We start from the raw sequence: 23,492 nt of genomic DNA, 5'->3' as shown, positions 1-23,492 counted from the left end.
TTTAGGGGCAGTAACAGGCATGGAGCTGTCATCTCCTATGGTTACAATGCCTTCTTCTGGAATACCTCCTGAAGGACCTGCCTGAGGCTAACAGTTAACTTTTTGAAGAATATAATTAGAAGGAGTACACTCTGAAATAATGATAAAAGGTATTATATAGTAAATAAAGCATGAGCAGTTATCCTTATCAAGTATTATGTGCTATATATAATTATATGTGCTTTACTTTTATGTAACTGGCAGTGCAGATTTGTTTACGCTAGCATCACTACAAACACACAAATAATGTGTGTGCTAAAATGTTACACTGAACAAAAGATGTCAGCAGGCAATATGACTTTTTCAGCCCTGTTATAATCTTACGGAACCACGGTGGTATGTGCAATCTGTCATTGACAGAAACATCGTTACGCAGTGCATGACTATTTGCACATACACAAATGAACTCTCTTGGGGATGGGACCCAAGTTGAAACACCAAATTCACTTATGTTTCATATACATTGTATACAAATACCCTGAAGGTAGTTTTATATAATATTTTAAAGAATTTTGTGCGTGAAGCAAAGTTTGCACACACTGAGCCATCAGAAGGCAAAGGTGACACTATCTTGGCCACCCATGTGGACCAAAATATGACAATATGTGGTATCATATTGAAAATCAAAAAGGTTCAGATTTGGGGGTGTTTTAGAATTTTGGATTAGGGATGTTTGGATGCTCAACCTGTATGTAGTTTATTGTACAATAAATATTAGGTTCAATTTTAGAACAGGTAAGGTAAAAGAACTGCATAGTTTGTATAAATTTGTGCTAAAAGTTACACTTTCAAATACTCCCTAAGATTCTTATGTTTGCATAACAAGAGTCTGTATTTTCTATTACAAGTTGTTTCATGACAAATCTTATTTTGATTTTTCACATAGATAATACAATCTAACTCTACTGATCTTAAACTACAGATAGGTTACTTTGAGATGAAAATTTCAGAATCTCTTATATCAGGTGGTGATAAGGTTTAGATTCCAAGATCTAAAATTAGTCTAGTACCTTGATTTGTAGCTTTGCTTCTGGCAGTCGACCTTTCCATGAGGCTACAAATTTAAGGCTATCCACAGGACGACCCACTGCCCTGTAAAGGTAAAGCATCAACGTCACAAATCAATAATCCTTAGGAATTAAAATATGAAGAGTAACTGAAGATACAGTCCTATTTATTTAAAATTAAAATATGTATCACGTGTAAATAATACCATTAAACTATGCATAATATGTTAGAGTTCACACTAAATTTTCAAAGTTAACTGTTATATGTCAGTCTCCTCTTTGATGCTATAAGTTCCTTAAGGATAAGGCCTTTCTTTTTTTCATTTTTAAATCCTGTTTTGACCATTACCCTCAAATGCAGGCACACGATGGGTGTTCAATAAATGTTTATTAGCCGAACTGAAATTTGATGTTTTATAATATCCTGAAGCAATACAAACTGAAATATCCCTGAGAGTTACTAAACAACTAAATTTTGTTGAGGATATTTTTAACAATGTCCCTTTTATTATATTTCAACTTGTTAAAAATTATATATGATATGATAAGCTGAGTGTGGTATGAAAAGGAGCTTGATCTTAATCATCAAGTCCTGTTCTCCACCAAGGAGCCAAGTCAGCACTGTCCAGTAGAATTTTCTGCAAAGATAAAAATATTTTCATGCAGTCCAAAATGGTAGCCACAAGCCAGGTGGATACCGAGCACTTTAAATGTGGTTAGAGTTACTGAAAAACTGAATTTTAAATCTGATTCTTACTTTAATTCATTTACATAGGTCCATGTGACTTCTGGCTACCACAGTGGACAGCAAAGGTTTAGATAAATAATCAAAATTATAAAAGTTACATTTTATCTTTTTAAATTCAAATAAAACACATCATTAAAAGCAATACTTTTTTAAGCTAAAGGTTAACTGTATGATTTAAAGTAGAGTATAAGAAAATAACAGAACTGTCTGTGTTTCAATCATAAATTTATTTCTTGACAATCAAGGGCAGTGTAATAGGAAGTCAATAAAGCAAAATTAATTACCCTCAGGGACAAATAAAGTATTTCATTTTAATTACCTTGCAGTTTCCTGGCGAAGTGCATTAAGAAATGTGTCTGGATGGAAAAGTTCTGATAGGTCAAGCGTTTCAGAGAGAAGAGCCTGTTTTTCAGCTTTATCTACCCAGTTCTAGAGGGGGGGAAATATAAACACATAAATACACACACACTTAAAAGATAAGTCAATTAAAGACTTAAGTCATTTTCAATGAGAAAGTTATTCAGTTTCCAAATACTCTGAAATGGTATCTAGAAAATATACATAAAATATTTCCATTTTACATTGTAAAGTCTGGCATTGTAATTTGGCATAATATCCATCCATCTTAAATAAGATTCCTTGCACAACTGTTTGTTGGTAAAAAATCTGCTCAAAATAAAAAGTCCAAAAGGTGAAAATTAACCTAATGTACAGCATCCCATTTTGGGCCAGCACTTCTAGTGTGCTGACGAAATACTGAGCATCCAGGCCTAACTAAAAAGTTCTCCTGACAATGCAAACTGAATTAGGGTTCCAGCTCCAGATTTGATGGTGAATTTGCCATCTTACTGAATCAAGTATTACAGTGGAGGGCAATGTCCAAGAAGAAATAATTTTGTGTTAAAAGATGTTTTTAAATAATCAACTCATACTCCATTTGGAGAAATACATATCAATAGAAAGTACATTTCATAAGTATTTTTTTAAATTGCCATTTGGAACAAATAACAAAAACAACAGAAAGTCTATGTAACACCTACTATATGCTTTCCATGTATCAACCAAGTTTACACCTCCCACGACCATCCTGTAAGTTGTTATTAGTATCTCCACTTTACAAATGAGGAAGTGGAGGCACAGTGAGGTTAAGGGTCTTGTCCAAGGTCAAATAAGGTGCTGGAACCAGGAAGTCAACTCAGGTAGTTTTAAGTGACTTGTTTCTCTCTAATATTTCCTGCAGGTGATAATATCCTTTAAGAGATAGCTTACTAATGATTTCTGAATCAGTCTATTAGTTCAGCTGGTACACAGAGATGGTGTTACAGTAATGTCAGCTATTAAAAACTTAGAGAATCCTCATTTACTCAGTAATTCATTTTCCATGATTTATAAACAGCTGAGGAAAAATTTGTGTTGATTTAATTTATTACTGTCATAGAAAGGATGTGTTCATGTACTGTAACACCCTATTATTTACCCAAGCATTTACATCTCTTAGCCAGGTCTAGAGGAAATTAAAACCTCTAAAGCTGTGTTTGCATTAACATCTTAATGCATTTGAATAGTACTCAGAAATGTTCCTATGTTCCTCTACCAATGAATAATATGTTTTGTATAAACAGAAAAGACTTTTGAAAGATCTTCTTAGCAAAGCATAATTATTTCTCTTGGATATATCCTTTACAATGATAGCATTCATAAAGTATCTATTTTCAATTAAATAATATACATAGCATATTTATTCCCTATCAAATAATTTTTATTAAATTATCTGCTAATTTCTTTCATTAGCTAAACATAATAAACAAATTATACTTAACTGTATCTTTATTATAGTTTATATTTATTCCTGTTATTTTATAACAGTTATTTTAAAACAGTCATTTAATAAGTATTTCCAACTATACTACTATTTCATTAATGCAGTAAAATTAATTTTGAATTCAAATGTCCTGAAGAGTTGTTGCCAGTAATGAATGTGTGTATCTATCTATATATATATATTATATTATATATATATATTATATATATATATATATATATTATATATATGCTCAAACTAACATGGCTGATAATCAGATTTTCACTTGTTTGAATAATATAATTAGTCAAGAAGGGAAAGCTCTTTTAGTAAAAATGTTATTAATCCAAGGAAAAAATAACTTGTTAATCTATTAAGCTTAAAGGTAGACTAATGCAAAGGCATTATTTAATGAGATAAAGTTTAAATAACAAAGATTATTTTACCATGTATAATATCTTTGAACAGCAAACTTCACAGTGCAGAAACGATAAGCACATTTTTTTCTCTTAACCACATTTATACTCATAAGCATGAAAATAAAGAAGTAGCATTATCTTTAATAACCAGAAATATGCACACATAACTTGGGCTTTGAACAAAGTCGTAAGCATACTAGCTGGCAAATACTTTTCATAAATGTTCTTTACTTCACTCTAAGTTATGGGCCATGCATCTTTTAAAGGATTAGGTTTGAGATTAAACATAAAACCTCTAGTCCCTTCTATGATTATGAGACTATATACCCATAATTCTTCAAATAGCATATAACAGATGTAACATGGAAATAAGTGAATAAATAGCGAATAGAATTGAACAGCTAAATGGGATAGGCAATTTATCAAATATTATACACGCACAAACACTTAGAATCACAGGCAGTAAAACTTCTAAACTAGAATGAATGATAAAGATTATCTAGTTTGCCTCCATTATTATAACATAAATGATTTTCAAAGGTGATATGATATTGCAATATTTTATTTTTTAAATGTTGATTATGTAGTAGGATTTATGAATTCAAATTACATTCATTTACTCAGAAGCATTTACTGAATGCAAACAGCTTATTTAGTTAGAGGAGATGAGACATACAAAGATAGCTGTGAAAAATGATAATAACTGGAAAACTATGTAAGAAATAAATAGTATGTTATGAGAGTTCCACTCCTTTATGGACCAAAATATACAGAATTTTGAAGGTAAAAGGCTATCCTTCTAGAATATTATCTAGGTAACTTATCATTAAATTGTAATACAAGCAGGTATCATTTTTACATAGGCAAGAGTTCAGAAAACATACACGTCTGTATCTCTTTCTAAAAAAAAAAAAAAACAATGTTTTCCATATCTTTTACATATGAATTAACACCAATATTTTTAGGGATATAGAAGTCGGAGGCTAATCCTATTGGCTATAAGCAATGAAATCAGTTAAATATAGAATTAAATCTACATAATTATTGTGACAAAATTAAATGCGCATGAAAGCAATTTTATGAAAATCCCAAAGGGCCAAAAGCATGAGATCAAAAAAAAAAATTAAGTGATTCAAATGTATCAGTGATACCCTATAGAGGAGAAATTCTTTTCAAGTTTTTGTACACATTTATGAAATGTGTATCCACATACCAGGAAGAAACTGAGTCTCTGATCATAATCGAGTAAAACTGTTAGAATTTAACATATTATAAGGTCACTGAGGAATAAAAACATTATTCAATCAATTATGCTGGGGAAAAATTATTGTTTGGAAAAAAATTCAATCTTCAATTCACATTCTAACCTAAAACTGTGCTAGTTAACATTCATAGTACAATTTTATTCCATAAATTAATGGAGGAAAAAAAAATTCACATTAAAAAAAGGGGTGAGATTATACATCTGATTACAGAATGGTGGACTTTCATTAAAAAGATAAAAGAAATATAGGTTATATTATGCAAGATTTTATATCTCTATATATACACCATTAAAACTAAATAGGGAAAACACATTTACCACAAATATGAAAATGAGTTAATAACATTAAGAAAATTATGTAAACAATTTGTTTACATAATTATAGAAACAAGATGTCATCTTCAATAGTTATGTAAAACTGAGATAGGTTTTTAGCCCAACAGAATAGCAGGAGAAATGATAATGATTAAATGTTGCTAAGGGTTGCAACATGGATAAAAGTTTGCTAGGAGTATATACTGGTACACCGTGATAAAACAATGTAATAAAATGTGTTAAAGCTTTAAAATATATGAGCCCTGGCCGGGCAGCCGTGGCTCATGCCTGTAATCCCAGCATTCTGGGAAGTGAAGGTTAGTAGATCGTGAGGTCAACAGATCTAGACCATCCTGGCCAACATGGCAAAACCCCGTCTCTACTAAAAATACAAAAATTAGCCGGGCGTGGTGTCATGCGCCTGTAGTCCCAGCTACTTGGGAGACTGAGGCAGGAGAATCGCTTGAACCCGGGAGGCGGAGGTTGCAGTGAGCCGAGATCGTGCCACTGCACCCCAGCCTGGTGACAGAGCAAGACTCCGTCTGAAAAAAAAAAAAAAAAAAAAAATACAAGCCCTTTTACTCAGTAATTCCTTTCTTGGAATGCAAATTAAGGGAATAATCAAGACATTATTATACATGGCTTGCTCATGTAAAATTATAACAAATTAGAAGCATAAATAGAAATTAGCTGATTAAATTATGGCATATCACTACAAAATTACACAGCTGATAAAAACTGGTATTGGAAACATATTAAATATCATTGGAAAATGTTTAGGACCTAATGTATTTATCAGAATGCAAAAATGTATACACAGTATGAACTTAATTATATAAAAACATTATTTAAACACATAGAAAATATATGGGAAAAACTTAAAAATATTCCAGTGGGTCTGTTTAGCCTATAGCCTATTAACGACTATCTTCATTCACATAGAATTGCAATTCTATATTGTAAAAGGCAACGCATTTATAAACTGATGCCATTTCACTTTGTTTTAAAGCACTGTGTTCCTTGGCAAAAGTGTTTTAATGCAAATAAGTAAGTTAAGCAATCATTCTTCTCAGTGTACCATGTCCACATTTTAATGTATTGTGTTTTAATTTTTATTCAATTAAATTAATTTCCAGCTTTATTTCTGGTATCTTCTTTGACCCATGGGTTATTTACAAGTATGTGTTTTATTTCCAACTATTTTCGGATTTTTGTAAATCCGAAATAGTTTTGTAAATTAATAAATAAATAAATCTTTGTTATTGATTTCTAACTTAATTCCATTGTGGCGAGAAAGCACACTTTGTGTGGTTTGAATTCTGTCAGATTTATTTAGACTAGCTTTATGGCCCAGAATGAGATCTACCACCATAAACATCCTGTGCACACTTGAAAAGAATGTGCGTTCTGCTTTTGTTAGATAATGTTCTATAAATATTAATTTAGCTAATAGTGTCACTCAGGTCTTTTACATCTTTACTGATCTGCTATCTATCCTTTCAGTTATTGAGAGGCGTATGTTGAAATCTCCAACTTTAATTCTGGATTTATCTATTTCTCTTTGCAGTTCTCAGTTTTTTGCTTCATTTATTTTGAAACTGTTATTAGGTGTGTACAAGTTTGGTTTTGTTATGTCCTTTTGATGGCTTGATCTCTTTATCATTATAAAATCATCTTTGTTATCTCTGGCTAGAAACTTTGCTGGGATACCTATTTTGCTCAATACTTAATATAGCTACACCAGCTTTCTTTTGGCTAGTGTTAGCATAATACATCTTTTTCTATCATTTTCCTGTTAACTTACTTGTGTATTTATATATCTATTTTTAATTAATTAATTTTTTTATTATACTTTAAGTTCTAGGGTACATGTGCATAACGTGCAGGTTTGTTACTTGTGCCATGTTGGTGTGCTGCACCCATCAACTCGTCAGCACCCATCAATTCGTCATTTATATCAGGTATAACTCCCAATGCAATCCCTCCCCCCTCCCACCTCCCCATGATAGGCCCCGATGTGTGATGTTCCCCTTCCCGAGTCCAAGTGATCTCATTGTTCAGTTCCCACCTATGAGTGAGAACATGCGGTGTTTGGTTTTCTCTTCTTGTGATAGTTTGCTAAGAATGATGGTTTCCAGCTGCATCCATGTCCCTACAAAGGACACAAACTCATCCTTTTTTATGGCTGCATAATATTCCATGGTGTATATGTGCCACCAGTCTGTCACAGATGGACATTTGGGTTGATTCCAAGTCTTTGCTATTGTGAATAGTGCCGCAATAAACATACGTGTGCATGTGTCTTTATAGCAGCATGATTTATAATCCTTTGGGTATATACCCAGTAGTGGGATGGCTGGGTCATATGGTACATCTAGTTCTAGATCCTTGAGGAATTGCCATACTGTTTTCCATAATGGTTGAACTAGTTTACAATCCCACCAACAGTGTAAAAGTGTTCCTATTTCTCCACATCCTCTCCAGCACCTGTTGTTTCCTGACTTTTGAATTATTGCCATTCTAACTGGTGTGAGATGGTATCTCATTGTGGTTTTGATTTGCATTTCTCTGATGGCCAGTGATGATGAGCATTTTTTCATGTGTCTGTTGGCTGTATGAATGTCTTCTTTTGAGAAATGTCTGTTCATATCCTTTGCCCACTTTTTGATGGGGTTGTTTTTTTCTTGTAAATTTGTTTGAGTTATTTGTAGGTTCTGGATATTAGCCCTTTGTCAGATGAGTAGATTGCAAAAATTTTCTCCCATTCTGTAGGTTGCCTGTTCACTCTGATGGTAGTTTCTTTTGCTGTGCAGAAGCTCTTTAGTTTAATTAGATCCCATTTGTCAATGTTGGCTACTTTGCTGCCGTTGCTTTTGGTGTTTTAACATGAAGTCCTTGCCCATGCCTATGTCCTGAATGGTACTACCTAGGTTTTCTTCTAGGGTTTTTATGGTATTAGGTCTAACATTTAAGTCTCTAATCCATCTTGAATTAATTTTCATATAAGGGGTAGAAAAGGATCCAGTTTCAGCTTTCTACTTATGGCTAGCCAATTTTCCCAGCACCATTTATTAAATAGGGAGTCCTTTCCCCATTTCTTGTTTCTCTCAGGTTTGTCGAAGATCAGATGGCTGTAGATGTGTGGTATTATTTCTGAGGACTCTGTTCTGTTCCATTGGTCTATATCTCTGTTTTGGTACCAGTATCATGCTGCTTATCCACCATGATCAAGTGGGCTTCATCCCTGGGATGCAAGGCTGGTTCAACATATGCAAATCAATACACGTAATCCAGCATATAAACAGAACCAAAGACAAGAACCACATGATTATCTCAATAGATGCAGAAAAGGCTTTTGACAAAATTCAACAGCCCTTCATGCTAAAAACGCTCAATAAATTTGGTATTGATGGAACGTACCTCAAAATAATAAGAGCTATTTATGACAAACCCACAGCCAATATCATACTGAATGGGCAAAAACTGGAAAAAATTCCCTTTGAAAACTGGCACAAGACAGGGATGCCCTCTCTCACCACTCCTATTCAACATAGTGTTGGAAGTTCTGGCTAGGGCAATCAGGCAAGAGAAAGAAATCAAGGGTATCCAGTTAGGAAAAGAAGAAGTCAAATTGTCCCTGTTTGCAGATGACATGATTGTGTATTTAGAAAACCCCATTGTCTCAGCCCAAAATCTCCTTAAGCTGATTAGCAACTTCAGCAAAGTCTCAGGATACAAAATTAATGTGCAAAAATCACAAGCATTCTTATACACCAGTAACAGACAAACAGAGAGCCAAATCATGAATGAACTTCCATTCACAATTGCTTCAAAGAGAATAAAATACCTAGGAATCCAACTTACAAGGGATGTAAAGGACCTCTTCAAGGAGAACTGCAAACCACTGCTCAGTGAAATCAAAGAGGACACACAAATGGAAGAACATACCATGCTCATGGATAGGAAGAATCAATATCGTGAAAATGGCCATACTGCCCAAGGCAATTTATAGATTCAATGCCATCCCCATCAAGCTACCAATGAGTTTCTTCACAGAATTGGAAAAAACGGCTTTAAAGTTCATATGGAACCAAAAAAGAGCCCGCATTGCCAAGACAATCCTAAGTCAAAAGAACAAAGCTGGAGGCATCACGCTACCTGACTTCAAACTATACTACAAGGCTACAGTAACCAAAACAGCATTGTGTATTTATATTTAAAGTGCAATGCCATGATGCCTTATAGCCATCATAGTTGGGTCTTGTTTTATCCAATCTGATATTTTGCCTTTTAATTGGTGACTTAAAAATATCAATTTGTAAAAATGCTACCTAATTATGTATTAGAAGAAAAATTAGCTTATAAATTGCCATATTTTGTAGGAAAACATTTCAGTGTTTTAGGAGGAGCAAAATGGAATTCAATTAGTAAAATTATGGCTCTAATATGCTTTCAGTAAGATCATTATTTTTTAATTAAACAATATTCTAATGAAGAACAATGACAATGAATAATTTCTAAATGTAATAATTACCACATGTGTAGAGAAGATCTGCTTAATATAAAGTTCAGTGTGTGACTTGGTATGAATAACACTCTTAGCTTGTTGATTACATGGCTGAGTGTAAGACAATTCTTAACCTCAGTCTTTAAACAATGGATCAATTTGAAAACTAGATGGCACTGCTGAGCTTCCAGGAATAGTTAAATACAATTAATACATGTGTTAAAATAATTTGAGGAAGATATTTTGAAGATCTAAAGGCAATACAAATATAAATTCTAACTGTTGCCTTTCCTTTCTGCATACAGTCTAGTGTTCATAAAGTTGCTCAGAGTTATCCCGTCTCACTCACAGAAGTCAGTGTCCTTTTCATAGCAGACAAGGCCTGCATTGTCTGCTCCTGCCTGACTTCTAAACCCATTGCCTCTTACTACCTAACTTGTGACTTCTCTGGACACCTTTTACTGTCTTGTTTCCTTCAGGCACATTTGCCGCCCCTTCTCAAAAAACTCTTTTTGCCTCAGGCCATGGCACTTGCTGTTCCCTCTGCCTGAAACTCTCTTCTACCAGACATTTACCTGCATAGGCTATTCCCTTACCTCCTTTAGGTCTCTGTTCACATGCCACCATATCAGAAATGTCTTTCTTATTTCTACCAGTTTTAACACAACAAATTTTTATATATTTTACCTTTATATCTACAGCTCTACATGTTACTAGTGGGAATTAAGAAACAAAGAAAAAAAAAAAAGAATCTTTGATCAATTTAAATCAATAGCTGTAGTTTTACACCTGGAATTTGGTTAACATTTTCCTAAAGTAATGACTTCATTGTGTTGCTTTTCTGAGAGTTTTTCAAAGTAAAACTTCTAAAAAACTTAAATTTTCATGTCCCCATGTTCATGTTTTTAAGTAATCTCAACCAAACAACTTTGCAAGAAACAGGTAAGTATTGGTTTTGAGAAGGGCTTTTAACATGATAAATTTATAAATTCTGATGTTTCTGGCATTTCTTATCTCCAGATTTAAAGATATTGCTGAAAGCTGACTATAAGAAATCTCTCTCTGCCCTTCTCTCTCCTACTGTGGATTGAGTTCCCTTGCAGGCTGGATACCACTTCTTAACTATTTGCATTTCCCCTCCTAAGGCACAGAAATAGTTTGACTTGGGACTTTGTTTTTATGGTATTTTAAACTTTACTTATTCTAAATTTCCCTGAAGATTCTAACCATTTTGTAGAATATAAATGTCAGAATCAGCAGATCTGGAGCCACAGAGAAATGGGATAATATTTTCCTGTGGAAGAGGTATCTTTTTAGAAACAGCTTTAAGTCAAATAGGAAGTCTCTCCACACGCTAATTTATACGCAGAACATGATGTTGTTAAACAGTATTGTGGAAGAACATACACACACATGATCACCCCCATTCATTCTAGTAAAAAGCACTGTAGATAATGTAAGCTCCTCCCCAACCTCCCCAGATTTGCTTATTATTATCTTTAAACTTAATATCCTATTTTTTCTACAGAAAGTTATTATTTTCTTCTCCCTTTAACCTGTGGCATAGTAAGCATAGAACCTGCAACCAATAAGGTGGAAAAAATTTCTGAAGAGTTTTCAAATTCTGTAAGTGATCTGCCACTTGTTAATCATCCTTTATAATTATGTCTTAGGTATCTTAAAAGACTAAGCCTTTTTCTTTCAATATTTATCAAAGAGTTGCAAATAATATAAAAAAAAAAACCCTAGTATTTTGGGTCCCACCTTGTTGGTTATTATTTGGATGTCAATAATATCTGGTAAAAATATTGAACAAAACATTAAAAAAACTCAAATCTTGAATTAACAAAACAGAGAAGGAACACAAAAACTTTACCCAAATTAATGAGATACCCACAAGAAACAAAACATTAGTAGTAAACACAAGTGCTTATAAAATTTAAAGCATGTTACACATTTCCATTGACTTAAAAAACTTAGTTATAATAGACCTTTCAAAAAGAACAAAGTTTAGCCATGCTGTATAGTGATGGATGCAGATTCTGGGACAAAGTAACTTCTATGAATTGGATGAATGTGGTAATGGCATGAAGGATACTTGAAAGGCTTGCTTCTTCCAAGTCTGTAAATTGAAGCCAATGACTCTAACTTTTAAAATCGTAACCACTTTTTGACTGGGTTATGTTAATGGTTCCCCACATTATATAGCTTACTGAAAAGTCTGAAGCTGCACAAAGGATCTGAGGAAGATTTTAGGCTCCACAGCTCTATCTCCACTGGATTGATTTTGCTACCTTGTTTAACTTTATTAAGTTAATAGATCTACCTTACTATAAATCTTTTTTTACTGTAAAAAGGAAATCTTACTCTTCTCCATCCTTAATATAGCCACCTATTAGAGTACTAGAGGTTCCATCCATAGATTTGGTGTTTTTTAAATTAAAGTTATAAACCTGGGTTTCTAGGCTCAATATTTGATATAAAAAAGTACCATTTTTCAGTAGAACTTTGTGATATATTTTTATCACTTTGTGGAGAAAATCTCGGGTAATAAAATTTCATTCTTTGTTTATTTACCATTTCCCCGACTTTTCAAAATAGAGAAATGAGTTGAGTTACATGGGCTAAAAACCCTGATGGTGTTCATGCAGAACCTGAACCACTGTGAGAAACAAGATTATTAAAATTACTTTTTGGCACAGTATTTAATTTTTAGTGTGGTAAAGCAGGAATTTATAATGTCCACCTACTTATAGGTCTCCTCTTAATTATTAATAATAGTTTTTTTGTAAGTATAACTTATTTTGTGAATAGTTCAAGCTCCTATTTAAGGCCAATCTTTCCACATGTGCATTGGGCCCTATTTCCTCTTACCTTTTCAAGAACTTTACTCTTAAAATTACTTCCTTTTTATTGTACTATCAATTTTAAAATTTATAGTGAACACAGATATGGTCAAACATCCCCTATATTCAAAAACAAAACCGAACCAAAAAAATTCCTTTGGCTCTTCTCCCTAACAGTATCACTCTATTCATCTGTGTTACTTCATAACACAACTCCCTGAAAAAACTGTCTATATTTGCTATCTCAACTTCACCCTTTATTCTTTTTTAAACTCATATGACCAGGATTTCATTATTTAGAACTGCTTCACCAAACAACTCCTCAAGATCACCAATGTCCCCCATGTTGCCAAACATGATTTTTCTCTATCTCATTTATAGCATTTGACACTGTTTTTAAAAGGTCAGAATGATCAACTCTTTATTCTCTTGGCTTCTTGATCACTACAGCCTCCCAGGCTTTCTTCTATATACCTAACTACTAATTCTTGGTTTCAGTGATTGACAACTTTTCCTTTTCTAAGCATCTCAATATTGAAGTGTGCCAGTGCCAAATACTTGGCCATTCCTTTGGTTTTAAACACTATGTTAAGATGCTGATAGCTGCTCATTTTCTATTTCCAATTCCAACAGCTCCCTCATCAATTACTTCTCTGACATTTCCACCAAGATGTCTAAAAGGCATCTCAACTTATGTTCAAATTAGAACTTTAAATTTGCAAGACCACTCCCCTCCTCCCTAAACAACAACAACAAAACTCTGCTCTATTACCTTATTATCAGTATCCTTCAAGTCACTAAACCACTTAACCAACTGCTTAGGTCAAAACTTTGAAATCACATTTGATATCTCTCTCCCATGCCCCACAGCCAATCCACAAGTTTAATATCAAAATATTACCACTGCTTTAAGAAGCCTCCACCTCCACAGCCACCACCCTAGTCCATCATGACCTCACTTGGATTACTGCAATAACCTCTTTTTTTTGTTGAAGCAAGTCAGTTGTTTACTCACATTAATATTCAAATCTCTACATAAGCAAAAAGAGATTAAAAAGAATATATAAAGATAATCCCAGAATGAAATCAGACTTTAAGATGGGCATAGAAAGGAGCCCCAAATGTCCACAGATATAGCAAATATAGGTCTATACAAAGACAGTTTCATATACTAAATGCTGAAACATCTGCAGAATGAAAAATACAAAGTCTTTCAAATATTTATGTGACTGTCCATAATCCTGAAGACAATTTCCTTAAGCATTTCATTTTTATGAAATCATTAAATTCCAACAAGATATCTGAAAGCAGAAAGTGAATTTTATTGGCATTATTTATTTGAATGTACAAAATGTATGTATTCATTTGGTATTTTAGAAGAGATGCAACTACTTATGTGCTTTTTGAAAGCGATAACCTTTTAACTGGTCAGCCTGCTCCTATTTTCCTCCCTATAGCTTATTCATATACCGGCAGAATAACCTTTTAATTTTTTGCTCTCAATCTTCTACTGACCTCCCATGTACTCAAACTAAATTTAAATTTCATACCAAGCCTACATGGACTCATACATCGTGGTCCTTGGCAATGCCCTAGTCACAAACAAAGCACATTCCTGTCTCAGAGATTCTGTACTTACCGATCCCTCTGCCTGGATTTGTTTTTCCCTCAGATACATTTTAAGATTTGCTCTCTTACTTCATTCAAGTCTCTGTTTAAATATCACCTCCAAAGAGAGGCTTTCCCTGACCATTCATACTAAAGTGTTATCTTCCCCAACCCACTTGTCTCTAGCCCCCTTAATCTGTACCATTTTTCTTTATAGCATCCTTATATTTATTAGAAATAAAGTTTAATTCAGTTTCAATCTTCACCAGGATCTGTTATTTGAGTTTTACCTTCTGATAGACTTAACAAACAGATGTTTACTTTAACACTGTTCTGACATTCCAGAAATATATATATTAATATTTGTATAAGGACAGATGTTACCACCCTATTTCATAAGTGTAACAATGTTAGACTGTCAACAAGGCATGATATTTAGATTTATTTAAAAATACTCACTATATGCTACTTGAATGAAAACCCTTTATGTGCTCTATAGGTTGAAATTATCTTAGTCTGAATCATTCCTATGTATTTAGTATAGCAAGAGAATAATTTAAAGAATAATTGTAATAAAAATTGTTAATTTTGTGTAAAGATTTCAGAACTTATGGTTCAAGAAATAGATTGGTAATTAATACAAATATTAGACTAAAATAGCAAGATAAATATAAAAAAGTTGGAAACATTTTAGTCAAGAAATATTAATAAAAATTTAACTAATTCAAAAATATATGTATCAGACAGTCCTGAAATCCAGATCTTTGTGGAATTATTCAATACACTGACATTTTCAAAATTAAATAACATGTAACAAAATTTAATTGTAAGTTACTTAGTTCTATTTAACCATGAGTCTTTTAAGAGGAAGAGTTATGTGGAAATATTTCCCATTTTGTGAGGACCAAATAATAATGGAATATCAACTTTGCTATCTCAAAATTTCTCAAGGAGAAAAAGTCAAATATTTAAAAAATATCCAATATAAATCATCTTCAGACATAAAAACAAAAGATGAGAAAAAAATAAAAACTAGGTACACATAATATTTATTTTCTCACTTATCAAATTTCAGAGCTGTAGACATCAAAAATAATATGTATTTAGGAACAATTTCTTGTTGAGGTTTTGATTCTATGGAGGTTAAAAAAAATTTGTCAAAATCACTGACATAGATTACGAATAATTTTCAGGAGATAAAGTAATAGGAGTTCTGAGGTTTGCTAAGCTATGAATCTTATGTTCAAGATTCTTTCTAGAATATATATTACTAAAAAATATTTTCTTAAATTATTTTTATCGTATACAAAAGTATTATTGATAGTGTTAAGCCAAATACTTTACTTCAATATTATGTACAACAGACACATAGATAAATAATATACAGCCCAAAGTCCTTTTGAAGTGTGATAACATATAAATCAACAATAAAACCAATCACTACTTTCCTTGCTTGTGAAGAGATTTCCAGTTGCAAATAGCTAACAACAAAGTAAAGCTGATAGATAATATATTATGGAATGGAAAATCAGCAAGTAAAGCATAATGCAATTATTGACAATGGAATAAATGTGATGACGGCTATGACTGATTTAGGAATCACATGCACACAATGTTTTGTTCACAACCTTCCATTGTATCATCAGAAATAATAAAACATTTTGATAGGTGGGATTTATTGACAACAGTAGAAAAACTGTTAACCATTTCTATTCTTCTTCTTTACCAAAAACAAAAGTATATGGCATACAAGACATTTAGCAACTCTCTTGTTATATATTAACAACGTATGTTCAAATAAGATTAAGAGAAGCCTTTAAATAGCAAAAAAAAAAAAAAAAAAAAAAAGGCTCATAAATCAAGGGAAGTGTTGGAACAATACTTTGAGAGTAAGGGTACCAGCATAGGAGATATTACTAACAATCATTGGTTATTTGCAGGAAAAATCCTTTGCTAGACCTTGCTGATTCTTCAAGAAACCAAATTTGTCATAAGAGTTTAAGTATTCTCTGCATGTTTTCTGCTGTAAAGATCCTCTTATTATGCTACTCCAGGAAGCTGCTAAACTTGGTATGCATGTGATGAAAGGTGCAATGCAGATAGAAATTCAGGAAAGATTTTGTTATCTTGAAAAGCCAATTATGTTGCTATATTGTCAAATTTCTAGAACCAAGATTTATCTTCTGCAAGCAGTACAAATAGCATGTTTTGTAAGATTGCTTCTATAAAACTGCATATCATTGTAGACCATAGAGTACTGTTTAGTATTCCAAATGTGCAAGATAGTTGGCCATACGAAGGATTTATCAGCTGTTACTGCTGAGAAATTACTGTCCCTGTGCAAAATTTGACTCTTAACATTTTGTAATACTATTGCTATAGTAAAAGCTTTATTTTTCTGAATACAATTTCAGATGTATACCCTAAGTTCATTCTGTGATGGTGATAATCCAATTTAAAGCTTGGCTGCATATTAATCTTTAATTTCAAGATTTTGACCAAATTATTTTGATATAATTCTAATATTACCATATTCATTTGTTTGCTATCTATCTCCTTCACTAAAATGTAGTAATTCCTGTTGACAGGAATGGTGTATTTCTAGCACTTAAGAACAGTGGCTGGCATAAAATAGAAGCTCAGTAAATATTCACTGAATGATTAAACTAATAAATATATATTCATATATATGAATAAAAAAATCCACAGGTTTCTCTTATGGGTATAATATACAAAAATGGGGATGCTGGAGGTTTTAAAGCCACATATAGACGTTTTCAACTTTGTTTATTTATATAAGTCTTCTATGAATAATTTTACTGAGTACTTACTGTGTGTGAAATACCATACTAAGGACTAGGAGAGTTACTAAGATGAGTTAGGAAAATAACACACTCTTCCAGGAATGCAGAATATGGTAGCAGAACCTTCCCAAAATACAGTAAGAAACATCAAAAAATGAGTGAAAATCTAACAATGTAATTATAATAAATTGCTTTTTACATTTGAGATCTTAAAAGAAATAAAACACCTCAAATGTTAGATTGTGGCAGTAAAGTATAAAGTTAAACCATAATATTTATGGGTAGATTTAGATAGAAGCCAAAAATCTCAAAATATGTAATGAAATACTACAGAATATATCCCAGGAAGCTAAATCATGATGATTGGAAAAAAGAGATTTATGCCAATTTGCTTGAGAATAAATAACCTTATGATTGGAGTCATTTATTTATTCAACAAATATTTACTGAAAAGCCTATTTGTACCAGTTACTGTCTACATGCTTGGATAGGGCAGTAAACAGACAAAACCCTCTGCCCTTATGAAGCTTCCTTTTTAGTGGAAGAATCCATAGAAACTCTTGAAAATGAATGGATTATAATATACAGAGTATTAGATGAAGATATAGGCCATAGAGGAAAACAAAGAAGGAAAAGAGAGTAAGAAGTATTGGGGATGGGGTGGAGGTTACAATTTGAAACAGGATGGTCAGGGAAGGCTTCACTGAAAAGGTGACATCTGAGCGAAGACCTGAAGGAGGTAAGGATGCTTCCTTGTGCCTATGGGCGGGCGGGGGGAGAGCATTCCAAGGAGAGGAAGCAGCAAGGGTAAAGGCCATGAGAGGGAGCGTGCTGGGTTTGTTCACTGCAAGGCAAGACCAGTATGGCTAGAACAGAGTAAATAAAGTAGAAAACCAGGAAAGGAAAGCAGAGAGATAATGGGGCTTGACCTTAAAAGAAACTTGTAGGTTGTTATAAGGATTTTGATACTCGAGATGAGATGACTAGTCATGGGGATATTTCCAAGACAGGAGTGATGTAATCTGAGCTGTGCTTTCACATAGGAACATTTGAGATTGTGTGGTTGAGAACCAGTAAGAATGGGAACAAGGGTGGAAGCAGAACTCTAGTTAGATAGTAGCTGCATTCACAATGACTTCAATCAAGGTAGTGGTAGTACAGATGGCAAAAGGTACCTCTGAATGTATTTTGAATGCAGAGAAAATATGACTTTCTGGTAGACTGGATGTGAAGTGTGAGAGGAGAGAAGTCAACAACGATTCCAAAAGTTTTAGACTGAACTACCCCCGGGGAACAGGGGATAGCACTAAGTGGTTCTAGATTGTAGTACTTATGCTATTTGCTCAAATACTTCCTTTAATTATTTGTTTTGTTGCTTATTTACTTGTCTATTTTCCTGATAAGCTTTAAGGATAGTCTATAGGTCACGTTAAGTGGTATTTATGAATAACAATAATTAATGCTATTTATCTATTGCTTAGATCACCCCAAAACTTCAAGGTGCCTAATAGTTGATATAAACAACAAAATTCTGTCATAAGAAGGAAGGGTGGCAGGATTTGGTAGTAGAGCCATGTACCAGCCACTGGCTTGACTGTGCCAAAAAAAATTTGAGTGGAATTCAAGAAGTCACTGTGGATCTTAAAACTAAAGACATGAAACTGAAGCAGAAGGTTGAAATGAACTGTAAGTATTAATGGCAAACCTTAATGCTAATTTAACACACAGCACTCCAAGTTTGCTTTTCAAAGGAAGCATAATGGGGGAGATATTTAGGAGTCCACTAAACATTTCCGGAATATTGGGTCTATTAAGCATAACCAAGTATAACTAGGTCATGGTGATAAAGATCTCTCTCTATATCCTGGCTTGGATATAGAAATCAACACATGAGCAGGGCTGGAATAAAAATTGCAGGTGCACAGTCAAGGGATCCAACTATGAGTAGTTCAGAAAACTAGGACAAAGGAACCAAAACAAAGGCTGACAATGTAAGATTCACAAACAGGGTAGAGAACATGCTAGAATTTAGAATGATCATCACAGAAGAATCAAAATATCCTGCTATAAGGGATACGCTACAAGTCAAAGGGAAAACACGGAATGGAAATCAAGAACACAAGAAAATCTTTGAAGGATGTCATTTCTGAAGAAAAGGCAGAAAAATTTGAAGCCAGGGAAATAATTCTAAATTTCCCAAAGAGAATAATCTGTCTAGTCCATTCATTTGTTAAATCCTTTGTTCATTCATTCATTTAGCAGACAGTATATAGGTATTGGAAATACAGTGGAATTTTTTTTTTAAAAAGATCTTTGCTCTAAAGGATCTTATAGAAACCAGAGAGTGAATGACAGGCTGCCTGCAAGACTCTGTGGCTCAGGTTCCTTGGATACCTAGGGGATCTATAGCTCTCTCTAAATTAAGCATATTCAGAGGAGAGTCTTAAACCTTTTGCCACAAAGTAGACTAGCATTCTCTCCATACTGCAGCTAAAATAATCCCTTTAAAACATAATCTGACTTTCCTCCTTAAAATCCTGCAATGGTTACCTTTTGTCCTTAAGATAAAATATAATTCCTTAATACATTATCATGATTTGGCCCCTCTTGCTCTCCAGCCTGAACACCCCTCCCTGCAATCTATGCTCTGCTTTTAGTTACTTGAAACCACAATGCTTACTTTTTATTAATTTTTTTTTACAAAATTTCAATAACTTTGGTATAACACAATACTTACTCTTGATATCAGACTCTGGTCTGCCTTCTGTCTGATAAATTCTTTCCTCTCATCCTCATTTGGTTTATTCCTACTAAATTCTCAGCTTAAGCGTCACTTCTCTGACCCCTTCTAGGTTAAGTAGTGCTATTTGCTTCCATAATACTGTACTTCCTTTATCACTCTTCTCTTACTGTTGTTTATTCAGTTCTATCTTTCTGATAAGTTGTAAGGATAATTCCTGGAGAACAAGATGTATGTCTATTTTGTTTACCACTCCATATTCAGCAACCTCACACAGTGTTTGGCACCAGGAAAGTATTAATCACATTTGTGGAATTATCTTTTTTAAGAGGCGAGTTCTCATTGTTGCCCAGGCTGGACTTGAACTCTTGGGCTCAAGTGATCCTCGTGCCTCAGCCTCCTGAGTCACTGGAACTACAGGCACGTGCCACTGTGCCCAGCTTACATTTATAGAACTTTTATTGATAAAATGATGAATGAATATAAGATCTGTGAGGCAGTTATTGTATCTCCTTACTAATCATTATATCCCCAGTACTTCACACAGGGCCTAGAATAAAGTAGCTGCTTATTATATTTTTGACTGACTGAATGAATGAATCACTGCTGCCTTTGACCCAAATCAGTCTTACCTTATTTGCATAAAACTCCTGTAATAAACTGGCACGATATATGACACCCTCAATAGTTTGTTCTCTTTTCCCATAAACTACGCCTCAAAATGCAAGACCCTAAAATCTTAAACTATAGCTGGATCTGGGCTCAACCTGCTGTATACCTGTTTGGATTAAGTCTGATCATTATGCTTTCTTAAGAAACCAAAAGGTGCCATTTTCACAGTTCCTTGCAAATAGTGCTTCTAATTTTCCCTGCCCACCCAGTTTCCCATCCCACCCAGTTTCCCATCCTTTGTTTTCCAACTAGGTAGTTAAATTGTTCTCCAAGTATCACAAGCTGCTCTGGATATGAACCTGTGAAACAGAAGGCACAGATGAAAACAAGGGATCTATCAAGCCCTTGAATAGAAGAAAAGCAAATCCCAAATATTAAAGGTTACCTCAGGAAGATGGACATCTATCTATATTTAAAATTTAAAAAATATTAAGCCAGGAAAATAAAACAACATAAAAAGTATTCCCAAGTGGTTGTGGAAGAAATAGTGCATATTCCCTGGTTGGAAGGATGAAAGGTAAGCTATGGTCAGTCCTGAACATTATCTTGAGGGTTAGGAGGATATTTTATCACTACAATTAATGCTAAATGCCTCATAAAGCTTTTAAAATTACACAGTAGAAAAGTGTTCAGTTTTGATGATTAGTTTTTCATTAGTTTTGATGACCAGTTATTAATATATGAATAACCATGCAAGAAATTGCAATAATTCCTGTAAAATTGTTCTAAAGAATATTATAGTACCACCAATATATTTATCATTATAAACACACAGCATAATTATTAAGTGTACTTACATAGTGTAATATAGGCTACCATTCATAGCAAGTTAAAAGTCCCTGTCCTTTTAAAAATAATTTAAAGGAAACAGTACTGAAAAGTATATGAAGTGGTAAATTATCATAGCCATGCAATTATACAACAAACTTTAGAGCATTTCTATACTTTTCAAAGATCACTAATAGACTTTCTCTCTTTCTTCCTTCCTTCCAGCATTTAGTGATAGATTATGTCCAGGCATATGCACAGCAGATAGATAGCAAGATGACTAAATCAGAGTCCCTGACAGATTCTTCTCTGCCTGCTAATTTTACCCTCATTTCCAGAGCTAGTACTTTTTCTTCCTTCAACAATCCTACAAACTGGAGAACTGGTTATAATAGAAGCCGAACTATTGCTCAGATCGGTCCTGGTACCTTCAAAGGAGTCCCAATTGTAGGCTGGCAAATAGCGTAAGAAGAGATGAAAAGATGAAAAGACAGAGGAACAAGGGAAGGCCCTGGAGGAGGCCTCTAAAGAGCCAAGAACAGACAGAATCAATACACAGGTCTAGGGATGAGCCTTCAATTTCATAAGGTCAACTTTTATGTTAGAACAAAGATGATGAAGGTGGCTTCAGACAAATTTGTAGATGAGAGAGAAGGGCAGGAATTTTCAAGTGGTCATATCTCACAGCTTGAATTTTCTCTGTGAAGTAAAACATAAGGTGTTCTGCTAAGGAAAAGGGGAGTCAGTGACAGAATGGAGTCTTCAAGAAAGAGTGAAGATTTGAAACATCACTGTGGAATACAGGAGCAGTGCTCAGGGCCCATCCACTGTATCTGAACTGTACCTGAAGTGTACACTGTATCTGAAGTGCTGGTAGCAGAGCTCAGCAGCCTGCATATGGACAGATACTAATCCAAGTTAAATGGTTTTTGGAAAGGATGAAGCATAAAGAAAAGTGAGTTAGGGTACTGAAGGTGCTAGAAAGAGAATACAGTTATATGCCACAAATTTCAGGATGAATCGGCCAGAATCAGGAAAGAAAGTGACAGAATGAGAGAATACTGAGCAGGAAGAGACTGGAAAGTCTAGAGAATACAAACTTGAGAATGAAATGTGGCTGTTGTCAAAGAATAACATGTATGCTTAGGGGTTCAAAGGTGGAGCAGAGATGAGTGATAACAAGGTTAAAGATGTGAACAGGTTTGTGGATTATTATTTTTTTTTAAAAGCATGGATGAAGAGTGCTGCATTGAGAAGGACACAGATCAAGTTATTCATGTGATGGTAGAAGTTAATGTGGTTAAAACGAAAGGCTCTTTTGTGAAGCTGGTGCAACAAGCAGAGGAAGACAGTGGAAAATCCACAAAGGTACCTTGTTTGCATCAACTAATCTGTATCATTTACTATTCCTTAAAAAATACACTCTTTCTCTGTCTATACTATTCTTCTGTTTTCCTGAAGTTACCTGACTGGTTTATTCTGAAAAAAATTTATCAATTTGAAAAAAACTTTGTTAAAGCAGCTCCCCATAGAGAGCTCCCTAAGGCAAACTAGTCACAGTGATGATTCAGTTTCAGTTACCGTCTATGAGATCCATCTCTACTAAAATTGTAAATTGTTCTCTAAACTCTCCAAAATGATGAAAAGCAACAGTAAAGCAGAAAACACGTTTTTTGTAAACAAAACAAAACAAAACAAAACAAAAAAGGCCGGGCGCGGTGGCTCAAGCCTGTAATCCCAGCACTTTGGGAGGCCGAGACGTGCGGATCACGAGGTCAGGAGTTCGAGATCATCCTGGCGAACACGGTGAAACCCCGTCTCTACTAAAAAAGAATACAAAAAACTAGCCGGGCGAGGTGGCGGGCGCCTGTAGTCCCAGCTACTGGGGAAGCTGAGGCAGGAGAATGGCGTAAACCCGGGAAGCGGAGCTTGCAGTGAGCTGAGATCCGGCCAC

At 34.0% G+C, this 23,492-nt stretch overlaps 1 protein-coding gene across 1 annotated transcript in view; it reads right to left on the bottom strand.

The window, feature by feature from the left end:
* The window catches only part of DYNC2H1 (dynein cytoplasmic 2 heavy chain 1), a 386,039-nt gene that overhangs the window by 22,827 nt on the left and 339,720 nt on the right, over positions 1 to 23,492 (bottom strand). The window contains exons 86-87 of the mRNA XM_033204903.1: positions 2,114 to 2,223; positions 1,050 to 1,131 (exon numbers count right to left, since the gene is read on the bottom strand). Coding sequence (XP_033060794.1) covers positions 1,050 to 1,131; positions 2,114 to 2,223 — 192 coding nt within the window. The remainder of the gene's footprint in view (positions 1 to 1,049; positions 1,132 to 2,113; positions 2,224 to 23,492) is intronic.

Source organism: Trachypithecus francoisi, unplaced genomic scaffold, assembly GCF_009764315.1.
Source record: "Trachypithecus francoisi isolate TF-2019V2 unplaced genomic scaffold, Tfra_2.0 Lachesis_group8, whole genome shotgun sequence".
In the NCBI taxonomy this organism is placed as follows: Eukaryota; Metazoa; Chordata; class Mammalia; order Primates; family Cercopithecidae; genus Trachypithecus; species Trachypithecus francoisi.
This window is presented reverse-complemented; position numbering and strand designations above follow the sequence as displayed.